Source organism: Pelodiscus sinensis, chromosome 6 (assembly GCF_049634645.1).
Source record: "Pelodiscus sinensis isolate JC-2024 chromosome 6, ASM4963464v1, whole genome shotgun sequence".
Taxonomy (NCBI): domain Eukaryota; kingdom Metazoa; phylum Chordata; order Testudines; family Trionychidae; genus Pelodiscus; species Pelodiscus sinensis.
The window spans coordinates 45,525,208-45,548,170 of record NC_134716.1 but is presented as its reverse complement, the minus strand read 5'-3'; the positions used below and the strand labels follow the sequence as shown (position 1 = coordinate 45,548,170).

General features: G+C 38.0%; 1 protein-coding gene across 1 annotated transcript in view; it reads left to right on the top strand.

Annotated features, from left to right (window-relative positions):
- The window catches only part of CNTNAP4 (contactin associated protein family member 4), a 301,963-nt gene that overhangs the window by 164,953 nt on the left and 114,047 nt on the right, over nucleotides 1–22,963 (top strand). Inside the window, exon 4 of the mRNA XM_075931856.1 lies at nucleotides 20,661–20,808. Within this exon, the coding sequence (XP_075787971.1) occupies nucleotides 20,661–20,808 (148 nt within the window). The remainder of the gene's footprint in view (nucleotides 1–20,660; nucleotides 20,809–22,963) is intronic.

Sequence of the window (22,963 nt, the reverse complement as noted above, 5' to 3'; positions counted from 1 at the left end):
GACAAGGGCTGAGATAAAAGAAATCATCTTCCAGAGTACTAGTCCAGTGTCAGTATCCAGTCTTGTAAAGTGGTATGAAAGCTCAGTTCCCATTTATGACAATGTCTTTAATATATTTTAAATCATGTTCAGGTGGTTGACTTTTGGAATGCCATTCTGGTACAAAATGAAGGATCTATTGCATAATTACAATTTGAAAATGTATTTATTTGGTTACTGAGAAATTAATCACGATATACAACATAACTAGTTTGAAATAATATTCAGAGAAAGTCTAGTAGTGCTACAGAAACGTGTTAATACAATGCTTACTACAGTAATTTGAATAAGAGGACAATTGTCAGTTATGACTTGAGCTATGTGAGAAATAAGGATAATCTTCAGTTTTCTGACTGTAAAGTTAGCCAGCTCAAAGAGAGATTCTATCCAAAATCAGTAGAAGATGGTCTAAGCCATACCCTTTTCATTTGGGATTTTTCTTTAGCTTCAGTTTTGCCACGTTCATGCTTTCAAAGATAAGTATACTTATTTACATCATAAATAGCCTATTCAAAAGCCTATTTTTTTCTGAACTAGTCAAGTAAAGCTTTGTTCTACAGTGCTTCCACTGCAAATGCAAACTCATTTAAAATGTATTCTATCTCTTTTTCATTGTTGTTCACTGGAAAATGTGCAGATGCTTAAAAATCAATCCAACAATAGAAGAGATCAAGTCAAAAGAGGAGAAACCAAAATAGTGAAAAATATCTGGGAAAACTAAAGATAAGAAGAAACAACTACAAGAAAGGCGAGACTTTAGTTTGCTAGACTGAAAAATTGTTTTATATTTTTGTAAGAAACAATTGCTACCATAACTGAATCAAGTAAACCAACATAGTTTCCAGAAAGCCACACAGAAATAGATATATTTTAAGAGGATTTTTGGTAGTATTTTTGTATTTCTTACATATCTGCTCTCAGCTTGCAAGTACACATTGGCATATATGTTTACTATATATCTGAGAGGCTACATCTAGACTGGCATGATTTTCCGGAAATGCTTTTAACGGAAAAGATTTACGTTAAAAACATTTTCGGAAAAGAACATCTAGATTGGCACGGACGCTTTTCTGCCAAAGCACTTGTCTAGACATGCTTTTGCGCAAAAAAGCCCCAATCGCCATTTTAGCCATCGGAGCTTTTTTGTGCAAAACAGTACTGTGCTGTCTTCACTGGCCCTCTTGCGCAAATGATTTGCGCAAGAGGGCTTTTGCCCAAACGGGAGCAGCACAGTATTTCCGCAAGAACACTGACGATCTTACATGAGATCGTCAGTGTTCTTGCGGAAATTCAAGCAGCCAGTGTAGACAGCTGGCAAGTTTTTCCGCAAAAGCAGATGATTTTGCGGAAAAACTTGCCAGTCTAGACACAGCCGGAGAGTTTATCTGTCTGTGAGTGAGTGTGCGAATGGGTCTGTCTGTCTATTCATCTGTTTGTTTGTTCAAGATTTTTTGCTAAATAGTAAGAACTAGGACCACCAAATTCAGTATGCAGCTTCCTCTTATTGTAACTTAGCACAAGATAAGCCTTTGGTTATGCCCGGACAATGGGATGTGCTTAGAATGTTTTCATAACATGGAAGGAGAGGGGGCTGCTACTAGGGACAATTATGCTGTACAATGATCACGAGAGCGGGAAGGGGCTGGAGAGGGGGACCAGGGCAGCTATAACCCCATTGGGGGAGCAGGGCTGGAAGTAAGGTTCCTGCCCATTGCCCGGTCAGCACAGCCCGCACCACAACCAGCTCACCAAGGCAGTGAGGTCCCTGCCATAGCAAGCTCCAGGTATCCACCGCTCAGAACGTGTGGCCCCTCCCAGCTCCTGCATCCCACAAACACTGATCCCTTGCCCTGAGTCCCTTCTCACCCTCAACCCTGACTCCTGCACTCCCCCACACCCTCAGCTCCCTTCCCTGAGCATGTCCCCATCCTGCAACCCTGACTTCTGTACTCCCTATATCCCCAGCCCACTGCCCCGAACCCCTCCTCAGCTGCAAACCCTGCACCCCTACACACGTTGAGCCCCCTTCCCTGAACCCTTGCTCACCCCAACGTGCACCTCCTGCAACCCCGACACACTCAGTCCTGCACCCTAAGCACCTCCTCAGGACCCAAACAACACCAGGTAATTGTAAATAATTGTAGCTCACTGGGTAAGCATCTAACTAGTGCTAATATGTTCCATGTCACAGTTGCTGAGTTTAATCTGTGAGGGTTTTTTTCCTACTGTCTATTCCTATTGGCACTGTAAAGCCAATATGGCTTGAAGAGTTGGCTGGGTCTGTTATGGTTTACGCATAATTAGCAGAATAACTATCAAAGTTCCATTGCAGACTTTTTGATTTTTAATTTAAGTGTAATATTTATGCCAAGAAGATCTATGTGATGTCAGTCATGTTGCTACTACAGTGATACAGGGCAGATTGTATCTCAATATTTATTTAGCTTCATACATACTCTAAAAAAGCCCGTTATGCTTGCTCTAGGTGTCCCAGTAATAATAAAGACATTTTCCTGAAGAAAATTAGGAGTTTTTAAAAGCCATAATTATATATAACTAGACATTCAAGCCTGATTTCTCAGTTACTATAATATTTCAATAGACATGCATAAACATGTTGCAGTTATTTTCTCCAAATTACTCTATACATACATCCCATTTTAAAATCTTTACATATTGTATCTTAAAATAAAATCCTAATTACAATAAAGCTGATTGGTCAGCTTTACAAATCACAGGAAGTAGTCAAGAATCTCCAAAAAATTAAAAACATTCATACAACTAATTCAGAGCCATTCTGTATTTTCTAAAAATCCTTATAAGTCTTATTTTTTTCCTCCTGTAGTTATTCCAAATTAACATCGCAACAATTAAAAGTATCTTAAAATAAAAGTCCCAAACTAAAAGATACTGTTCATACTTAACTTGTTATTGGTTTTTTAACTGCCTGCATGAGGTAAATGAATTTACAAAGTGTCACATTTATGAATATTTTAAGCACAACAACATGAATGACATTTCAGTAAATAAAGTAGCAGAAGTCTCTTAGTCATTCTGTATTATCTTGGGGGAAAATACAATAAAAATTATCTGAAATACAGTTTGATAGTCAAACAGCGTTTTCATATTTTGGCAGATCTAAAATAATATATTCAATGGATACCCTATTAAGACATCATGATACTGTTTTTAAATTTATTTTAATAATATTGCTCATTGCCAAAAAGCCTGTTTAGGGTACGTCTATACTGCAAAGTTTCGGCAGTGAAAAGTTTCAGCATGTAGAAATCTCCAAAAAAAAAAAAAAAAGGCACCAAAGTAGCCTAGGAAGGTTGTGGAATCTCCATCATTGGAGATATTTAAGAACAGGTTAGACAGACATCTGTCAGGGATGGTCTAAATGGTGCTTGGTCCTGCCATGAGGGTAGGGGACTGGACTCTCAAGGTCCCTTTCAGTTCTCATCTTCTATGATTCTATGATTAAAGTGTATTTACACTGGCGCACTCTGTCAACAGACAATGGCCACATTTCTAGCTCCTTCATGCACAGAATGAGCAGTGCACTGTGGGTATGCATCCCACGATGCCTGGTCACACTTTCTTTCGCTAGGCACTGGGGGAACAGAGAATAGAGTGCAGCTCACCTTGGGAGTGTGTAAAACATCCCATCAGACACTGAGTGAGGGCTGAGAGTGAAGCCCCAGCTGAAGCAGATCTTCTAATAAGGGCCCAGCTGGAGGCTATAGAAAGAGGGACTCCTGGAGGGAAAGGGAGAACTGACTGCTGTTCTGGCTGGAGAGCAGTAGGGACCTGACTGCCTGGGAAGTAGGGGGCTTCCTGGAGGTATAGTAGTGCTGGGAAAAGAAGATAGGGCTGGAGAGGCTCTAGCCAAGTAAGCCCCCAGGCTACAAGGCCTGAAGCTACTAGGGCTGTGAGAGGCAGCCATGTTAGGCAAAGGGCAGCAGGTCCACACCCCTTTGCCAGTGATGAGTGGCTGTTATAGACTGCAGTCTGCCCCAGAGGCAGGGGCTAGATGAAGACTGGCAGTGGGTCACTGAGGCAAGGTGGGTGCAGGGGAACTGGGTGTTACCTGGGAGAAGAACTGGGGGTCCCTGGGAAAAAGGAGAACCCTGGAGTGCAGTGGAGTAAACAACACCCCCCCAGCAGAGGGCACAGAGAGACTGGAGTGAGCACTGAGGGAATGCAGTGCCCTGAAGATGACGGTGTGGTTAAAGAACAGAACAGGGAGAGACCAGCTGGAGGAAGGCACAAATTGAAACACCGAGCTAATTCCCCGAGGCAACCAGCTGAAGGCACCATGCTGGTGAGTCAATCGCATTACTGCTATGTTCAGTTCCTTGAGGACATCATGCATCACAGCAGAGTTATTGTTGAAGTTACTGACAGAGGAAAAAGAATCACATGCAGATCACACTCTGTGAGAGATGGACAGCAGTAACCTGTCATTGCATTTGGCTGTCACAGAACACATGTATATGGTAGACAGTCACTTTGGGTCTAGGAAAACCAGTATTGAGCGGTGGGATTTCATTGTTATGCTGGCATCAGATGAAGGCCAGTGGCTACAGAACTTTAGCATGTGTAATGTGCTGAGCTGGCTCCTGAAATCAAGTGCAAAGACGCCCATATGACAGCTGCCCTCTCAGTAGAGAAGTATTGGCAATTTCTCAGTGTAAGCTGGTGACTCTCAAATGCTACTGATCTGTTGTAAATTAGTTTGGAGTGGAGAAGTCTACTGTTGGGCTGCACTACTGCAAGTGTGCAGGGCAATAAATCACATTCTGTTGCAAAGGACTGTGATTCTGGGAAATGTGCATGACATAGTGACTGGCTTTGCAGCGATGGGCTTTCCTAACTCTGGTGAGGCAATCGATGGTGCACATATTCCAATTGTAGCTCCACTCCACCTTGCCACAGAGTACATGAACAGGAAGGGATACTTCTTGATGGTGTTTCAGGTGTTTGCGGATCACTGTGGGGTGAGAGGAGGATGGGGGGTGTACATAGGGGCATAAGAAATCACCCCACTCCATATGCAGCTTAGTGATGTGCCATTTTGGTCCCTGAACCACTTATTGCAGAATGGTATGGGGGAGGAAACACAGCTACACTGCCAGGGAACCTGAAAAATGGTAGTGTAGACATGCCCTTGAAGGCAGATGCTTTTCTTCTTTTATAATCAGCTTTTTCCTCTTCTGTGATTCATGCAGTGATGACAATGCAGTTGGGGACCAAACAATTTATTATTTTAGCAGCAACCTTCCTATCACAAATACCAGCCTCCCTGGTTTTACTGAACACATTAAATAGCATCTCTGGTTTAATCAAATGCTTAATGATCATTGGTAACAAGAATAATGTAAAAACATTTTCAAGTGAATCAGGAGTTAGAATGAAGGATGAAGTCATATACTTTTAATTGAATAAGATGTCAAATATGAGAAACTCAAGGCTTGATAATGACTGAATTGACTTCTGTGGGCTATTTTGAATGGTTTGAAGTTGAAGTGATCTCTCATTAACTGTGAGAGAAGAGACTGCTTGAATGTAATGATTCCTGGTAAAACTGAGTTCTTGTATATCCTTTGCTAGTTTTGTTCCCTATATAATATATATAATATATGATGAGTCAGTTCTATTTTGGAGTGATTTGGAGAAATAGTTTTCTTACTGTGTGTACTAGGCTATTGTTGCAGCTTTCCTTTACTGGTTTATTTAAATATAAGGAGTCCGGTGTCACCGGTATTGTCTTGCTGAAATAGACTAACATGGCTGCCAACCTGAAACAAGTTTCTGGTAACCATCCTACACAGCTACATCATCAGCATCAAGGATCCCAATCCTGCAACTAGCCCCAGTGTGAACTCTGCTGATGTATACAAGAGAATTCATCACTGGACCTAACCACATCAGCCACCAAATCAGAGGCTCATTTAACTGCACATTCAGTAATGTGATCTATACCAGCAGTGCTCCACTGAAATATACATTGGACAAACTAGACAGTACGTACAGAAAAGAATTAATGGACATAAATCAGATATCTGAAAAGGGAAGATACAGAAACCTGTTGATGAACACTTTATCCTCCCTGGACACTCATTAAGGGATCTCCAAGTTGCTGTTTTGGTAAGAACAATTACACAAGCCAAATACACAGAGAAGTTTTGGAACTCCACTTCATTCACAAGTTTAATTCTCATACAAATGGTTTAAATCACAATATTGGGTGGTGGGACATTATCAACCAACCAAACAATGAAGGTGCCTATGGTTCTTTATGAAACAAAAAACAGGACTAGGTAGCACTTTAAAGACTAACAAGATGGTTTATTAGGTGATGAGCTTTCGTGGGCCAGACCCACTTCCTCAGATCAAATTGTGGAAGAAAATAGCCATGACCATATATACCAAAGGGCTACAATCAAAAAAAGTGAAAACATATAAAAAGGACAAATCAAATTTCAGAACAGAAGGGGGATGAGGAGGGAGAGGTGAATATCTGTGAGCTAGTGATATTAGAGGTGATAACTGGGGAAGCTATCTTTGTAATGGGTAAGGTAATTAGTGTCTTTGTTAAGACCCTGGCGTAAAGTGTCAAATTTAAGCATGAATGACAGTTCAGAAGTTTCTCTTTCAAGTGTTAAAATGCCTTTGAAGCAGTATGCAGGTAAGTCATTGAGACAATGCTCTTTCTGATTGAAATGGCAAGAAACTGGTTTTTTTTCTTTATGATACTGTCTGATATCTGTTTTGTGTGCATTGATTCTTTGGGGAAGCGTCTGAGACGTTCATCCAATGTACACAGCAGACAGACACTGTCGGCACGTGATGACATAAACTATATTTCTGGATGAGCAGGAATAAGATCAAGAACACATATAACTGAATTGGTTAGGTCCAATAATAGTGTCACAGAGTAAATATGTGGACAAAGCTGGCAACGGGATTTGTTACAAGGAAAAGTTCCAGGATTGGCATTAGTGTGGTATGTCCTGTGGCTGTTGGTAAGAATCATCCTGAGGTTAGGTGGTTGTCTGTAGGAGACTATGGGTCTGTCTCCCAGAGCCTCTCAGAGTGTAGTATCCTGTTCTAGTATAGGTTGTAGTTTATTGATAATGTGTTGGACGGGTTTAAGTTGGGGGCTATAGGTGATGACAAGTGGTGTTCTATTGTTGGTTTTCTTGGGTCTGTCTTGAAGTAGGTGGCTTCTGGGTATTCGTCTGGCTCTTTCAATTTGTTTTTTTATTTCTCCAGGTGGGTAATTGAGGTTTATAAATGCTTGGTAGAGATCCTGAAGTTTCTGGTCTCTGTCAGTGGGATTAGAGCTGATGCGGTTGTATCGAAGGGCTTGGCTATAGATAATGGATCATATGGTGTGTTCTGGATGGGAGGTGGAGGCATGAAGGTAACTGTATGAATCAGTGGGTTTAGTATGAGTCAGTCTGTGTAGAATCTAGTGTTAATACTCTTCCTTTGCAGTGCAAACTAATGGTTCTTATCTGCCTCTTTTAATTATCTAGTCTTTAGGTGTTAATAGACAACTTGTTGATTTTCAGTTTTTTCTGTTACATTTCAAAGGGAAAGCCGAACCAGTATGTATCTACCCACTACCTCTTTTTCTCCGCTCCTCCAATTATTTCCTTCTCTCTCCCACCCCCTCCTTTCCTTATTTATTTTTTGTTCTGGACAGCCAACATTCTGGTCAGCTGAAGAAATGGGCTGTACCCACAAAAGCTCATGATCCCATCTCCATATTTTGTTAGTCTTTACAGTGCTACCAGATTCTTTATTGTTTTTTAAGTTTTTCCTGTTACAGACTAACTCAGCTACCTTTCTGAAGTCTCTGAAACCTGTCTGTATTTAAATATGTTTAATTTCTATTAATTTTTTTAACCTCTACTGTTTTGTTTCGCACTCAAATGCAGTATTTCATACTTACATTGCTGTGATATGGACAACAGCCTACTTGCCTGAGTGTCTATACAACTTATCTTTTTCTGTGGTTGAATGTGCTTGAGAAATGGAGCAGTATTTATACTGTAGTTCATATATAAAAAGATCCATTGATCAAATAAAAGGAAAAACTTAAACAACAAATAGTCTGGTAGCACTTTAAAGACTAATAAGATATATAGATGATATCATGAGCTTTCATGGGTACAGCCCACTTCTCCTGAAGTTCTGAAGAAGTGGGCTATGTCCACGAAAGCTCATGATACCATCTACATGTTTTGTTAGTCTTTAAAGCGCTACTAGACTATTTGTTGTTTTTTAAGTTTTTCCTGTTACAGACTAACTCGGCTACCGCCTGAAGCAAATAAAAGGAGTTGCTAAAAAGAATTAAATATACGAAGGCAAATTGTTTACCTATTCTTGAATGCACCAATAAAGGTTTTCAAGCAGGGTTCTATAGAGCACTGACTGGTGAACCATGGACAGCAAGAAGGGTACATGACACTAACTCTCCTCCTTAATTTCTACTTGTCAGTGTGCAAAGTAGTCCTCCCAAATTTAATATCTATTATTAAAATTAGAATTTCTCACTCACACCAGTTTATTTTTTCACCCACTCCAGGGTACCATTTCACTGCAAGAACAATATAAAATGGCATTTGTGTGAATGAATATCTGGTGTATTAGGAGTAAATCGTTGCATTGAGTGTAAGGTAACAAAGGATCATATCTCCTGATGCAGGGATGGGGAACCTAAGGCTCAGGGGGCTGGATCTGGCCCCTGAGGCTCAGGACTCCCTCCCTAGCATTGAGGAGCCCACACTTGTGTTCCAGCTCCAACCCCCCTGCTTTCTCCCTCTGTGGCCCCCAAATGATTTTTTTCTGAGTCAGCGGCCCCTCACCAAAAAAGGTTCCCCACCCCTGTCCTAATGCAATGAGTCTGATTTGCGTACACAAATCTGTAAGAGAATATATACCTGAATACCTTCCAGCATTACAATAAAAATTGGTTTGAATTGGAACACTATAAAATATATGGGCCAAATCCTGTTGTCTTTACTTAGGCAGAATTCCCATAGGATAAAGGGCGACACGATTTACTACACACTGCGAGAAAGCTTGCATGGCAGGGGTGCATGAGAGAAAGGATAGCCTGTTACAGATTTCTCTTAGTATTGATGTGCCACACTCTACACTCTCCCCTCTGCCTTCAACTACTGACTTTGTTTAGGAATAGGTTTGGAAATGATTTCTGGAAAGATGCTAATCCTTCTAGACAGAATAACTCCCAAGTGCTTTTGATAGTACATCTGTTCTGGTGTTTTCTAAATTAGTGTCATAACCAGTCTTGAACTCTTAATGATTTGTAAGGAGGTATGATTTTAGCTGGTGAGATCCGGGCACTCATCTATCTCCAACCACTTAACCACAATTTCCAGTTTTGTAGCACAACTTAAGCATCTTTGACTGAATGTCATCCTTCAAGCTATGTGATAATTGTTAGATATAAAAGATATTAAATATGCTGAACATTATTATAATAGAAGCTGGCAACACTTGTACTGCCTCAGAGCTGCATGGCTTTGATTTTTGTCTCATAAACATGTTGCTAGTTTGAAAGCATTCCTCTAGGGGCAACATGCTGAGTAAGTGAAAAAAGAAGTTGTCAGTGCTTTCATTTAAGGTAGATCATTTTTAATAAAAAGAACTGTGCTTCAGACTGATCAACTCCCTTTTGTGACATTTAATCCAGGGAGTAGTTTGTTATTGAAGGAAATGTTTCACTGTAGAGATGAGTAAAGCTCCTGATAACATGGACATCTGCAACCTAGAAGCACGCCCCACCATTCAGGACTGTTTTTAATTGGTTTGTGCATTAGCTTTCACCCTCACAGACTGCTGTGCACACAGAGATGCAAGTTAATGCCTGGCATGATTATGTAACCAAGAAGCTCAGAATTACAAGCTGTCTCTACAATTCCCAAACCTTAATCACATGGGAACAGAGACTCAACTCTTATTAAATCAATATGTATCCATTTAAGTCAATGGCTTTCTAGTTTACACTAAGAAAATCTGGATCCTGGTCTCAAGACTGCAAGGCACAGATGTTGGGGTCTTGAAAACACCGTCATTTTATTGTTATGTCCAGTTTATAGCCATTACAAGGATTTGACTGTACATCTTTGTAGTCTCTATTCTTGACTAGCTGCAATCATTAAGGAAGTAGTGCGAATTTTTAAGTCAAATTTGCAGCAATGCTAAACAAAGTGAGTTGGATTAGAATACATTATTTTATCAAACTATTTTGACAAGGGTATGCCTTTAAGCTAATCAGACTTAGTGTGACTTGCACTCATAAGCATCATCTAATTATCTAACATTTTAACATATATAATTCAAATTTATGCTAATAATATTACTAGTTGTTTGTGCTATTTAAGCATCTATTGTTTCTTATAAGCAACCTATCTCAGAGTCACAGCACCCAAGCAATATGTTTTGTAAACTGGATGTGATTAATCGCCACACAACAAGGAGAATTTGTTCTGTCCATTTTATAAAGAGAAGTAATCATTAATAATACCCAAAATACTCTAGCTACAAAGCAGTGCAAATGAGGCATATTCTTCCCTCCGCAGTGCTCTTTTCTTAGGCATGGTCCCTGTTCCAGAATTTCTTTCTCTTTTTGACTTCCTTGTGGGTTTGAAGAAATATGTACCTGGGGCCTCTCTTCACCCCTGAGTAGCTGATCAGCTTTGTTCTCTCTCTGCCCTCTGCCCCCCACTGTGGTGGGTTCTTGGTGATTCTCCTAGGCTAGCAGGCATCAAATCACCAGATCAATTTGTGGCTTGTTTTCAACTACTTTAGCATGCTGCTGGAGAAACCAGGAATGTTAATGTCTTTTGCCTATTACCCACAATTTTTGCATCGTCTAATATTGCAATTGATATTGGAAAAGTGTTTGCTGGCTGTTGACATACCTTCTGAAATGTATGTAGGAATTGGGTAGCATCACTTTGAATAGTTTACAAGCCACAAATTGTTGCCCTGTGTCTCATTCCATGTGTGTTACAGTCAGTGTCTCCCAGGTATTAGAATGAATTGTTAAAATGAGGAAGAAGCTGTAGCCAAATCCCACAGGATGCTAGGCTAAATGAAAATCTTCACCCCATTAAGGCCTTTTTTATAGGGATCAGAGCCTTTATTCCAGTGACTGGTGTGTAGAAATAATAGAAAATAAAGAGGAGAAAAATAATCCCTCTCCTTCATGCTTATTCAATCTAACCCAAAGATTTTATGTTCCTTCTACTTTTTTAATACAGAAAAAAAGAAATTTAGATATGCAGTACTAGACAAAATTAGGCCTAGACTGCATTGTTCTTAAAGTGAAATATGAGCACACAATGAATCTATTAAGTCTTATCAAAAGACTTTCTTAATCTGTCTTTCTAAATGACTTAAAATGTCAGCTTTTAAAAAGTGACTTTTTCCCTTAAAGAATTAAGTAAATTCTTTGGCTCTTTTCTGGTAGCTAACGGTATCATAGGCTGCTGTGACGTTGTTCCCGGGAGGCCAAGTGACCTTTTGCTGGGGTTTTAAATCACTTTGTTCCACAGGTGTATCCTACTTTCTTTCAAATATCCTTTTCTTGCTTTGTATAATTCAAATTCCTACTTCTTTGTTCAGTACTTCTGCATTTCCATGTGGATTGCAAATAGAATCACTACAAAAAAATTTCATGCTGTTATCGCTCTCAGTACTTGTTGAGGATTTCTTATGGGTAGTGACAGCTCTGTGGATCACTGCAGCTGTCCGTCTTTGATTCTGGAGACTAACCTGCACTCTATTTTTATTTTACAACATGATGATACTCTTCCATCCAATGACCTCCATTCATAAATGGAGCTTTTCTTTTCTTTCATGGTTACTCTTTGAATCTTTCTCATTTGTGCTTGCATTGCACAGAAGTCCAACAAACCCAAAATAAAGAAAATAACTTGACCACATCTGACTAAATATTTCCTGTTCTACTTACATATCTGTAGTTTCAACTCTAATCCTTCCCTAGGCATGGATGTTGCTGGATCCTCCATGCCTGGTCCCTTGCTTATTTCATGTCTTCCCAGGTTATGCCAATGGTAAGCCTTCTTCTTTCAACCTAAATGCTTATGTTTAAGCTTAGGTTAGCATAGCTACATCATCCAGGAACCTAAGTATGTCAACATAAATGTTAAGTATAGACCAATCCTAATATCTTCAGAATGATTGTACACTGGCATTTCTTTTGAAAGCCAATAACAATAAGACTTCATCTAGGAAAATGATAGGCCACAATTAAATTGAATAGGAACCTTTTTTACTGTACCATTATATAATTTATGACCCTTTGGACATAAGAGCTACAGAGCATTTCTTCCACAATTTCTGTGTTGCATAAGTAATGAAGTTCATTCTTGCTGGTCATTTAATTTCATTTTCAGAGCAAAGTGTGAAACTGTATGCAAGGTGAATAAAGTATTTTAATTTACAGAGATTTTATATTCCTATTCATAAATTGGTAGCTCTTAGTGTTGTGAATGCTATAGGGTTATGCTGCACCAAAAGTAATTTAATTTCTTCATTGGAATCTATTCTTATTTATTATATCACTCTAGCAGTACCTATAATATGCTAGACCCTATATAGTTATAAAACTCAGGTCCCTGCTCTAAAGACCTCACAATCTGGAGGGCAAAAAAAAAAAAAAAAAAAAAAAAAGAAAGAAAGAAAACAAACACAGATGAAGAGTATTGGAAAATGGTACAATAAACAGAGTGCTTTTCATAAAATGTGTAATAAAATGGGGGGAGGTATTAATTCATATATTATAAAATATCTCAACCCTTGCTGCTTCTTTTAAAAAGCACTGTTGGAAAAGTTGGATTTCAGAAGTGATTTGAAAACAGAATGGATAGAGGCCTTGCAGCTCTCTAGAAGGTCTGCTTTATATAGAGGATAGGTTGGTTACAATTGATATATTTAGATTGGCTTAATTCAAATAATAATCATATTTGTTTGATTGGAATGCTCAAAGGTCATTACAAGTGTCTTCATATTTGATTACTATATTTGTAACAGTTGGAGACAGCTAATCCTTCAAGATCTTGTTTGGAAACAAATATAATTAAAGAATCTTGTATTGAGAGTATAAGCACAAAATTTCAGTTCACCTTAGAACTTCACAAGTTTTTTGAGTGTGCATATATTTACGGAGAGAAATATACATGTTTCTTACCTGAAGTGAATAAGCAATGCATAGTATTTTCACTCCTGTCACTCCAGAAATTAATGAAGTCTGGTTAGACTATTGTGTTGTGGGGATGTAACAAGTAATGTAAAATAATGTTTGTGCTGCTACATGGGGTCCTTCTAATGGGGGGAAATTATTTTACTTCCTTTGAGACTCACGGCTGCCTAAATACAACTGGGAGTTGTCACTGGATGTCTACAAAAAGATGCATTGTATGTAAGCAACAAGAGTGAGCTCTGTGACATACTATTTTTCTAGGAAATCTTACATTCAAATCAGAAAGGTCTTGAAGGAGCTAAGGCCAGATCTACTCTAGACCTGGAAAGTCAGGCTAAGGTATGCAATTTCAGCTACATAAAATACGTAGCTGGAATTCACTTACTTTAAGCTGAGCTGCAGCAATTGTTACCCTTTTAAGGTATATTGTTTACAATAACAAATTTTTAATTTTAGACCAAACTATTTATTTCAAATCAATTCTGTTTGGCCCCTATTCAACTGAAAAAGAACTTTAGCAGTTACTGGCCAGTGGAAGGTATATAAGCCTCTCAAGTTTTATGCTGTCTCTGAGACAGCTTTTCATTCCAAACTGCAGCTCCCTCTAAGTTAACAGCAATGTCTCAATGTATTGAGAGAGATTCCCCTTGTGGGAGCCCACTGACAATGATGTATGAGTTGCTCGATGTCCTTATTTTTATTGGTTCTTCCATAAACATTCAGGATTTAAGTTTAAAGGGTCTCCGGCCCGAAGGTATTGGATTAGCCACAGCCTGATAGCACCAATGTAGAACTCAACTGAAAAGATTGAGGAGAGAGTTGTGCAGCCCAGAGATAAGTATACAACTTTCTTAAAAAGTTCAGGAGGGAATCTTTCAAACAGGTTTCCAGCTGTGTGAGGTCGTCTTCTCTGTAAGTGGAGAAAGAGGGTGTGTCTACACAGCAAAATTATTTCACAGCCATTATTCTGAAGTAACTATGTGAAAGTCTACACAACATTTCCATTATTTCAAAATGATTTTGAAATAACGGACAGCTTATTCCAACTTCTATAAACTTCATTCTAAGAAGAATAATGCCTATTCTGAAACAGCTATTTCGAAATAAGGTGTGTATAAACTCTCCACTTCTGCTATTTCAAAATAGCTCCTCACCAGGGCCCTCTAAGTAATTCCTCCTGGGTCTTGAAATCGAGATAGCATGTCTACATTAGGGAAGCCTGCCTCAGATTTATTTGGAGGCTTCCCTGCAGTATAGATGTACAATTTCAAAATAAGCTATTTCAGAATAACTTTTCCAGAATAGCTTATCCCAGAATAACTGTGCAGTGTAGCCACAGCCAGAGGGTCCTTCTAAAATACCTGTTGTACCCAGATCAAACCCTGGTCTGATTTATTGTTTCCCCTTTGGGCATCATACAAGAGAAGATACTTTAGGAATGTAGGGACTACTGGATCACAAGATGGACTGCTCCAATAATCAAGAATTGTAGAGTTTCCAGGAATGTGGGAACATTTTGACATGAATTCTGGGACATCCAGGCAGCAGTATAATGCCTCACTGTGGAGCTGAAGGTTTTAATTGCTTTCTCCAGTGAAACAAGCTTTTGTTGATCCATCATAGAATAAGCAACTGTTACTTTCCAATGGTTGCATGTTTCAAAAGGCTTTGGAAATTGTTGCTGAATCTAACATTAAGTAAGTTTCAGCTAGATCATGTGAGGATCATATCTTCAGCAAATTATTGGTTTTTTTTTTTTTTTGCTTTTTAAAAAAAATCTCAATTAAGTATTGTTATAATATACATACAATACATATGAAAGAATTGTATGCAATTCCCGTATATGTAATGGCTTACTAGTTTCACTATTAAACTTGGTAGCGTCTCTTTCAACAAGGTACATTTTAAAATACATTTTAAGGGCACTTTGGTTTGTATTGGATTTTGCTTAAGGAAGATAAATGACATATTTAGTAATTTTTACTATGATTAATTCTCCTAAGATACTGCAATTTCAGCAATCAAAATCACAGCATGATTACACGTACAGAGTAACCTATTTATCAATACATATTTCTCATTAAGTTTGTTCAATGCTTTCCATTATAAGAACCTGCTTTCAGGTGCCCATAATTTTGCTAAATTTTAAATATTTGTGTTCAAATTTTGGGTTGGGCTGATTTTAATTTGACATTTTCGCTGAAAATGTTCAGTCATTTCTGAGAGAAACTAGGAAAAATGTTTTTTTTTAAATAAAAGGTTGTCAGATCATGGGCAAAAGTTCTAGTGACCCTAAATTTTGGAACATGAAATTTGGCAGAGGTGTTATGATTTTTGCTGTTCATGTGAAATTTCATTTAATTTGGCACTGGGTTGCTGTGGGATCCATGCACTAAAACTGACAGCAGGAAGCACCTTTCTGTCTCCAGTGGCAGAGAAAATTACCTGTTTTAAATGCAGAGCACACAAAAACAGAGCCTGTCAGGGGTTGGAAGAAGAGTAGAATGGGAAATATATTGAGGGGGACAGGGTGGAAGGCTGACTGGAGAAGAGAAAAATTAGGACTGGAAGTTGGGATAAGAAGAGTCAGGAACTAGCTGGGCAAGGAGACTGGGACTGGAATGAGAAGCTTGATTGAATGGAGGCTAGGACTGGTTGTCAGGAGAATGGAACTTTGATGTGGGACCAAGATGGAAAGAGACAGTCCTGGGACAGATAGAGAGAGAGATAAGAGACATAAGAAGTCACACTGGGAAAGAATGCGCAAAAGAGCCTGTGACAATTAAAGCACACTCCTCTCTAACGCCTGGAATGGAATACAAGATTCCTGAGTGTCATCATTTCTTTGCAAATTCCTTTGTATTATTCTTTTGAAAAAAGAGCATTGCATAATATTTTAACTCTGAGAGTCAAGTCCTGGGTGTCTCCTTGACTTACTGTGTTACCCTTGGCAACTCATTTAACCAGCTGTACATTGGTTTTGCCATCTGTGAAATAAAGATACATATCATCCTTTTAAAATGTTTTAAAATCTAAGGCTCAAAAGTGTTATGAGAGCTAAGTATTATGACTACAATGTGTTATTTTTTGGCTGGTCTATATTTAACGAAGTAATACACATAACACCCTACTTTTTTATACAGCTGCAGAGTTGTAAATCCTCTGGTTGGCTAAAATTGTAAATTATATGTAGATTTAATACAATAAATGCATATGCAATTGGTGACTTTCTAATGGTCACCTCTGTCAACAAGCAATGTGCAGGCGAACAATGGAAATTAGAATACTGTGAAAAGCAGTGTAATTGAACAGTGAACATAAACACATCAGAACAATCATATTGGGTCAGACCAAAGGTCCAATTATCCCAGTGTTCTGTCTTCTGACAATAGCCAATACCAGGTGCCTCAGAGGGAATGAACAGAACAGGTGATAGTGATCTATCCCCTGTCATTCATTCCCAGCTTCTGACAAACAGAAGTTAGGGACACCATTCCTGCCCATGCTGGCTAATAGCTATTGATGGGCCTATTTTCCATAAATTTATCTAGCTCTTTTTTGAACCCTATTATAGTTTTGGACTTCACAAAATCCTTTAGCAAGGAGTTACACAGGTTAACTCCATGTTCTATGAAGAAGTACTTGCTTTTGTTTGTTTAAAACCTGCTATATATCAATTTCATTTGGTGACCCCTACTTCTTGTGTTATAGGAAGAAGTAAATAATGTATTTATCTAGTTTTTCAACATTCATCAAAGGATAGCAATAAATATTCAGTTTTCAGAATGAAGAGTGGCAAATGATGGGGTTCCCCAAGAATTTGTGGTGGGATCTACACCTTTCAACATATTCATTAATTGTCTGGAAAAGGGAGTAAACATGAAGTGGGCTAAATTTGAAAAATAACTGGATGTAGTTAAATCCAAAGCTGACTTTAGAGGATAAAAATGGGATCAAACTAAACAAGGTGACAGGGCAAAAAAATGGCAGATGAAATACAATGCAGATAACTGCAAAGTAATGCACATTGGAAGAAAATAATCCCAACTATATACATAATATGATGGAGTCTAAATCAGCTGTTACCATTCTGAGCTTGAAGTCATCATTGGTAGTTTTCTGAAACATCTGCTCAATGTACTACAGCAGTTTAAAAAAACATGTTGGGAACCATTCAGAAAGGGATAGATAAGAAAATAAAAATAACATAATGCTGCTATATAAATCCCATGGAATTCTTATATTGAAACTGGAAAATGTGCAGAAAATGAACAACAAATGGATTAGGGATATGTAACAGTTTCCATATGAAGTAATTAAAAAGACTACGACTTTTCAATTTAGAAGAAACATGATATAGAGGAGAATCTATAAAATCATGAATGATGTGTCAACAGTAAATAAGGAAGGCCACGTCTACACTATATGCTTCTTTCGGAAGAAGCTTTTCCGGAAGAGATCTTCTGGAAAAGCTTATTTCGAAAGACAGTGGCCACACAGCAAAAGCTCAATGAAAAAGTCATGTGCACATTGATTGTACGCTATCTCGCATTTCAGTTGTGATTCGTATGGATGGAGTGGCCACCAGGGCACCTATGTTATTTCCTGGAGAGGCCTCTTCTTTCAAAATAACTCCCTCTTCCCCGTCCACACACATCAAAAGTTTTTTCAGAAAAAGGTTTCTTCCTCATGGAAAGAGGTTTACCACCATCAGAAAAAAACTTCTGTTCTTCAACTTTCTGTTGAAAGAACTCAATGGCAATGTGGACGCAAGTATTGTTTTTCTGGAAAAACACTGCAATGTAGACACACCCGCGGTGTTGTTTACTTCTTTACATAACCAGAGGTCCCCAATTTAATTAACAGGGAGCAGGTCTAAAAGAAACATAAGAAAATACTTCTTCAAATAATGCAGTCAACTTGTGGAACATAGTGCCATGGAATGTTGTTATAGACAAAAGAATAAATGAATTCAACAGCAACAACAACAACAAAATCAGATAAGTTTCTGGGGCATAGTTACATCAATGAAACTTGATGGAGCAAGATGGTCAGGGACACAACCTCCTATATCAGGTGACCCTAACACATCCATGTTAGAAGCTGGAACTGGACGACAGATGGACCATGCAAAATTGTCCTGTTCTTTGAATTCCCTTTGAAGAATTTAGTACTGGCTATTTTCAGGATATGAGATTAGAAGGACCATTTGTATGTTTTTATATAATCAGTTAAACAAATGAGTAAAGTTACTCACTTGTTTAAATATTTGGAGTACTGGGTTATAAAGCAGAAATTGTATCCCTCACTGAATCAAGAATGTTTTTGTCATGTTGAGCATGATGACTTCCTTAAAAATACTCTGAGATACTTCCACAGACTTCAGATCAGATCTTCTGCATTCATTCTTTTTCTCTTTATTGGTCTGTAAGTGCTTAAGTTAATTTCTTTTCTCTCTTCAAACTGAAAAGTGCTCACAACAGGCTAGGGAAATGTTTAACATCAAGCACTAGAGATACATGTAGTTCTTGACTCAACTGATGTACTTTAGAATTTATTTCCAGCTAAAAGCATTGTAAAAGAGCAGAAAATCTTTTTTTTTTTTAAACTGGCTACTTAGAGTGGTTCAAGGAAGAATATGATTCACATTTAAGTTATTTTTGTCAGAAACCTAATTTTAGATTAAGACCACATGGCTCAAGTATCCCCTGAAGAAAAAAAATCAAGCAATTTGCGGACTTTATTCAAAACTTAACAACTCATTTTTGCTAGGTGCATGCCTTCCAGAAATGATCTTGTAAAAAATTGAAAGCATAATGGAATACTTAATTTGTTCATTGTAGTTACACTTCTGGGGCTTGAGTTCTGGTTCAGTCAACAAACTAATTGGCACATTCGATAGCTGTTACATCTGTTAGTGACTACAAATAGGATTCTAAGGGACAAGAATTTCAGAAGGGTCTCATACTGAACATAGTTGTAGTTCTCCGGTGTTTACTTCTGCCTTCTCTTGCTGTGAGAGCGAGCTTATAAAGCATGAAGCTGCAAATGGTGTGGATATTTAAAGTTGTTGACTCTCATTACTTATTACTGACTTAATAGGTTAGTGCTAATGAGCCTGTTCACTAGCTGTTTCTTCATACTCAATGTTCTAAGCCAACAATTAATTTGAAATTCCACTAGGATGAGGGAGAGAAAGTGGGAAATTTTATTTTTATATAGGAAGACTCATATTGAATTGCTTCTACTTCAAAGTAAAGATGGGATGAGAAAAGTAAACCAGAATGTTCCTTTGTTAAATCTCCTTCTGCAGTCACAACAAATCCACTGTATAGGGTGATAGCAATATCCCCTAGGCAATCAAAACATAATGGAAACGGGGATGTACTGATAATCTCCAAATGTAAGGTGTTCCCATGCTACAATTAACCAATACATTTCAGGGATAGCCACTGTCTAAATTGTCAACTATAGACACCACAAATTTATTTATTTTGAATATTTTGGTGCCAGATTTTATATCACAGTCCTCAGAGATGAGAAAATGAAACTAAGCATCCCCTACTAAAAACAGACTAAAAAAATGAGCTAGGTTTGTAATATTTACTAGAGGATATGTGTCACTTATGTTCTTTCAGTAATTAAAGCATCACTTGCAAGAAATAATTTCATTTTTTATTATTATTGCCAATACAGATTTTTTAAAAAATACCTGTTTTTCCCTTTACCTATAAAATAAAATACACATGAAGATTTTTTTTCTAAAATTGTTGTATTAAATTCTTAATATAAAAAGTTGTCTCCAGTAGCTGGAAATCTACAGTCCTGTTTGCAAGATAAACATTCTCTCAAAAAACAGCAATTCTTGGGTTTTACTATAGTTCACACACAAGGGCAACAGGGTATTGGTTTTTAAATTCCCTTTGTGCTAGAGAAGAGTAGAATAATAACTTCTCCATAATATATACAAGTAATTTTAGATGGCATAGTACCCTGACACCTAAGGATATCACAAAATAGAGTTCTTAGGGGACTTTTTAAAAACATACAATAGTTTCACTTTTACTTTTATTATAAAAGATTGAAGGCACTCAAATGAGAACAATATAAATAATTGAATGGATAGATACATTACTAAGTTTTTTTTATCCCAAAAACACGTAAGCATTTGAATAAGTTCGATCATGTCGGTAGTTCCATGGAATTCAAGGGGCTACCCACATGAGTAAATTTGCATCCGTAAGTGTTTTATAGGGTAAAGCCTTAAAATAAAATTAAAAAATAGGTCAGTAGAGCATCTGTTTACTTGCATATGCAATATGAATATTGTTGATACTTTTTTGTTTTCTTCTAGGCTTTTTCAGGAAATACAAATGCAGACAGTGTTGTGTACTATAAACTTCAACATTCCATCAAAGCAAGATTTCTCCGTTTTGTCCCTTTGGACTGGAATCCCAATGGTAGAATTGGAATGCGTATAGAGGTTTACGGCTGTACATATAGTAAGTCTTTGCTGAATCATCTGAATGAAATAATGTTTTTTTTACCTAATCTGTAAATGGAAGTAGATTTGTCAGCTTCATTATTTGAATATTATTCATTTTAATATTTCATGCAGAGATGTTACCTGTTTCTACATTATCTAGCAATGTTTTCCTTATTATCCAGTTCTTTACATCTTAAGCTCAATAGTATCAAGCATATGGATGCAATCCAGTAATGCTAGTTCACCCCAAACTCCTAATGCTATTGTTGCATACTTCACGTATAAAAGTAGCTGTTCAGAAGGGAAAATATCCACTACTTTGGATTCATAAGGCCCCTGGAAGGTTATTGATGTTGGAGCCACAGCAAGCATTTACTCTGCTCTAATTTTGGTCTCCTCATAAATCAATACTACTTCAATGTTATTACTTATATTAAGAGTACATTTATAAATAGTTTGTGCAAGATTATTATGTGAGTAATAGATGTTGCAAGCATGTTGCAGATATCAGTAGTATGTGTTTTAGTTGGTCATAAGCCACCTGTTGGACACACAGTTCTTCCTTGGTTTTGCCTGTGTGTGTGTGTGTGTGTGTGTGTGTGTGTGTGTGTGCGCGTGTGTGTTACTTTTCTCTATTGGTTCTCCTTCTTTGTCTCTTGCCTTTTCTTCCATTAATCTTGCAACAGGTTGTCCTTTTTTTTTCCTGGCTCCCACTGTTCATGAGCAAAACCAGAGGACTGTACCTGCCAGCTCCCTTTTTTCACTTTAAGTTCCATTTCTTTATTCACAAGATTTTAATTACCACAACCTACCTGTACCTCCTAGATTGTTCCCATTCATCCAATACAGAATCTTTTCCATTTTCTCCCTCTTCTCTGTTAGGTCAAATATAACATGGCTAAAAGTAAACTCCTTGGTTGAGACTTTCATCCTCACTCTAGCCTCTTTACATTGTATATAAGAGAAGCATACAGCAAACCAGAAAGCCAGGAGTATTCTCACAGCACAGAAACTGAAGAAGACAATCCTAAAATTGCCTCCTAAAGACCATCTCCCGAGTCCTAGCAAGAAGTAATACTAGAGGCAGGGATGTGGGTAAAAAAGGGTGTGTCTGTCAAAGCCACAGCACTGCAGAGATTGTGTCCTACTGGGAAGTCTAGAGAATCTGCTCTAACTTATGCAGGACTCCAGAATTGTACATGAAGGGCCTTTTAGAACCACCTCCCCCCACACAGCATCCCAAGACTTAAAGCCATCTTTGCCACCCCCACTGCCTTTTCCTCAGGTTCTGAGTTCTATGTTGTGTCTCTTAGAGGCACTGGACAGAATCTCACTCCTTATCTTTTCTAGTCTTGCTATGCTGCCAATCATTGATACTACTACCAGATTTCATGTCACTGAGTCCAATAATGCAGGGGTCAACTATGCCTCCTCCCTGTTCCTGGCCTTACATGTGTAAACTATATCCAAATTCTGCTTTTACAAGATTGTAGCATTTTTTCCCTACTAGAACTCTTGCCCAAGACCCCCATCATCTGTTTTGGTTACAATAATTTTCCTTTCTTTTCCCTTATGACCTACACCCTCATCCCTACCCTTTAGCTCACAGAAAACATAACTGTTAAGCTCTTCTTTTCCACAATGGTTTGACTTTGTCTCTCTTTCTTGCTTTTTCCATCTTGCTTCGTCCATTCGATCCCCTTCCTCTGCTCCATTAAGTTTAAGCTCCTGCTTATACCAGCTTTTCCCTACTTATCCACTCTTGGGGTTTTTTTTCTTTCCATGTTAAGCTCCATCCCTTCTGTTTTGCCACCTATGCCATCTTTGACACTTCATTTGGTTGGCTGCCCTGTAAGTGTGTCTGTACTTTGTTCCATGTTACCCCTCTGTGTGGCACATTGTTTCTATTAATTTCCTAAAGGATACTGCCCTTTTTTAAATCAAATCCGTCCAGAAGAACTACTTTTATCATGCTGCCTGTAAGAAGCAAACAATACGATTGTGACAAAGAAGTAGGCCACAAAGGGAAATTCAGTTATTAAACTATTAAATAAATAATGAAAGATTATGTTGTTAAAATATTATATTATTAGGACGTAGCAAATTAACATCAGATACTTTTGTTACGTGGTGTAAATACTTTTGTTCCCAACCTTCTGGTTTTTTCTGCC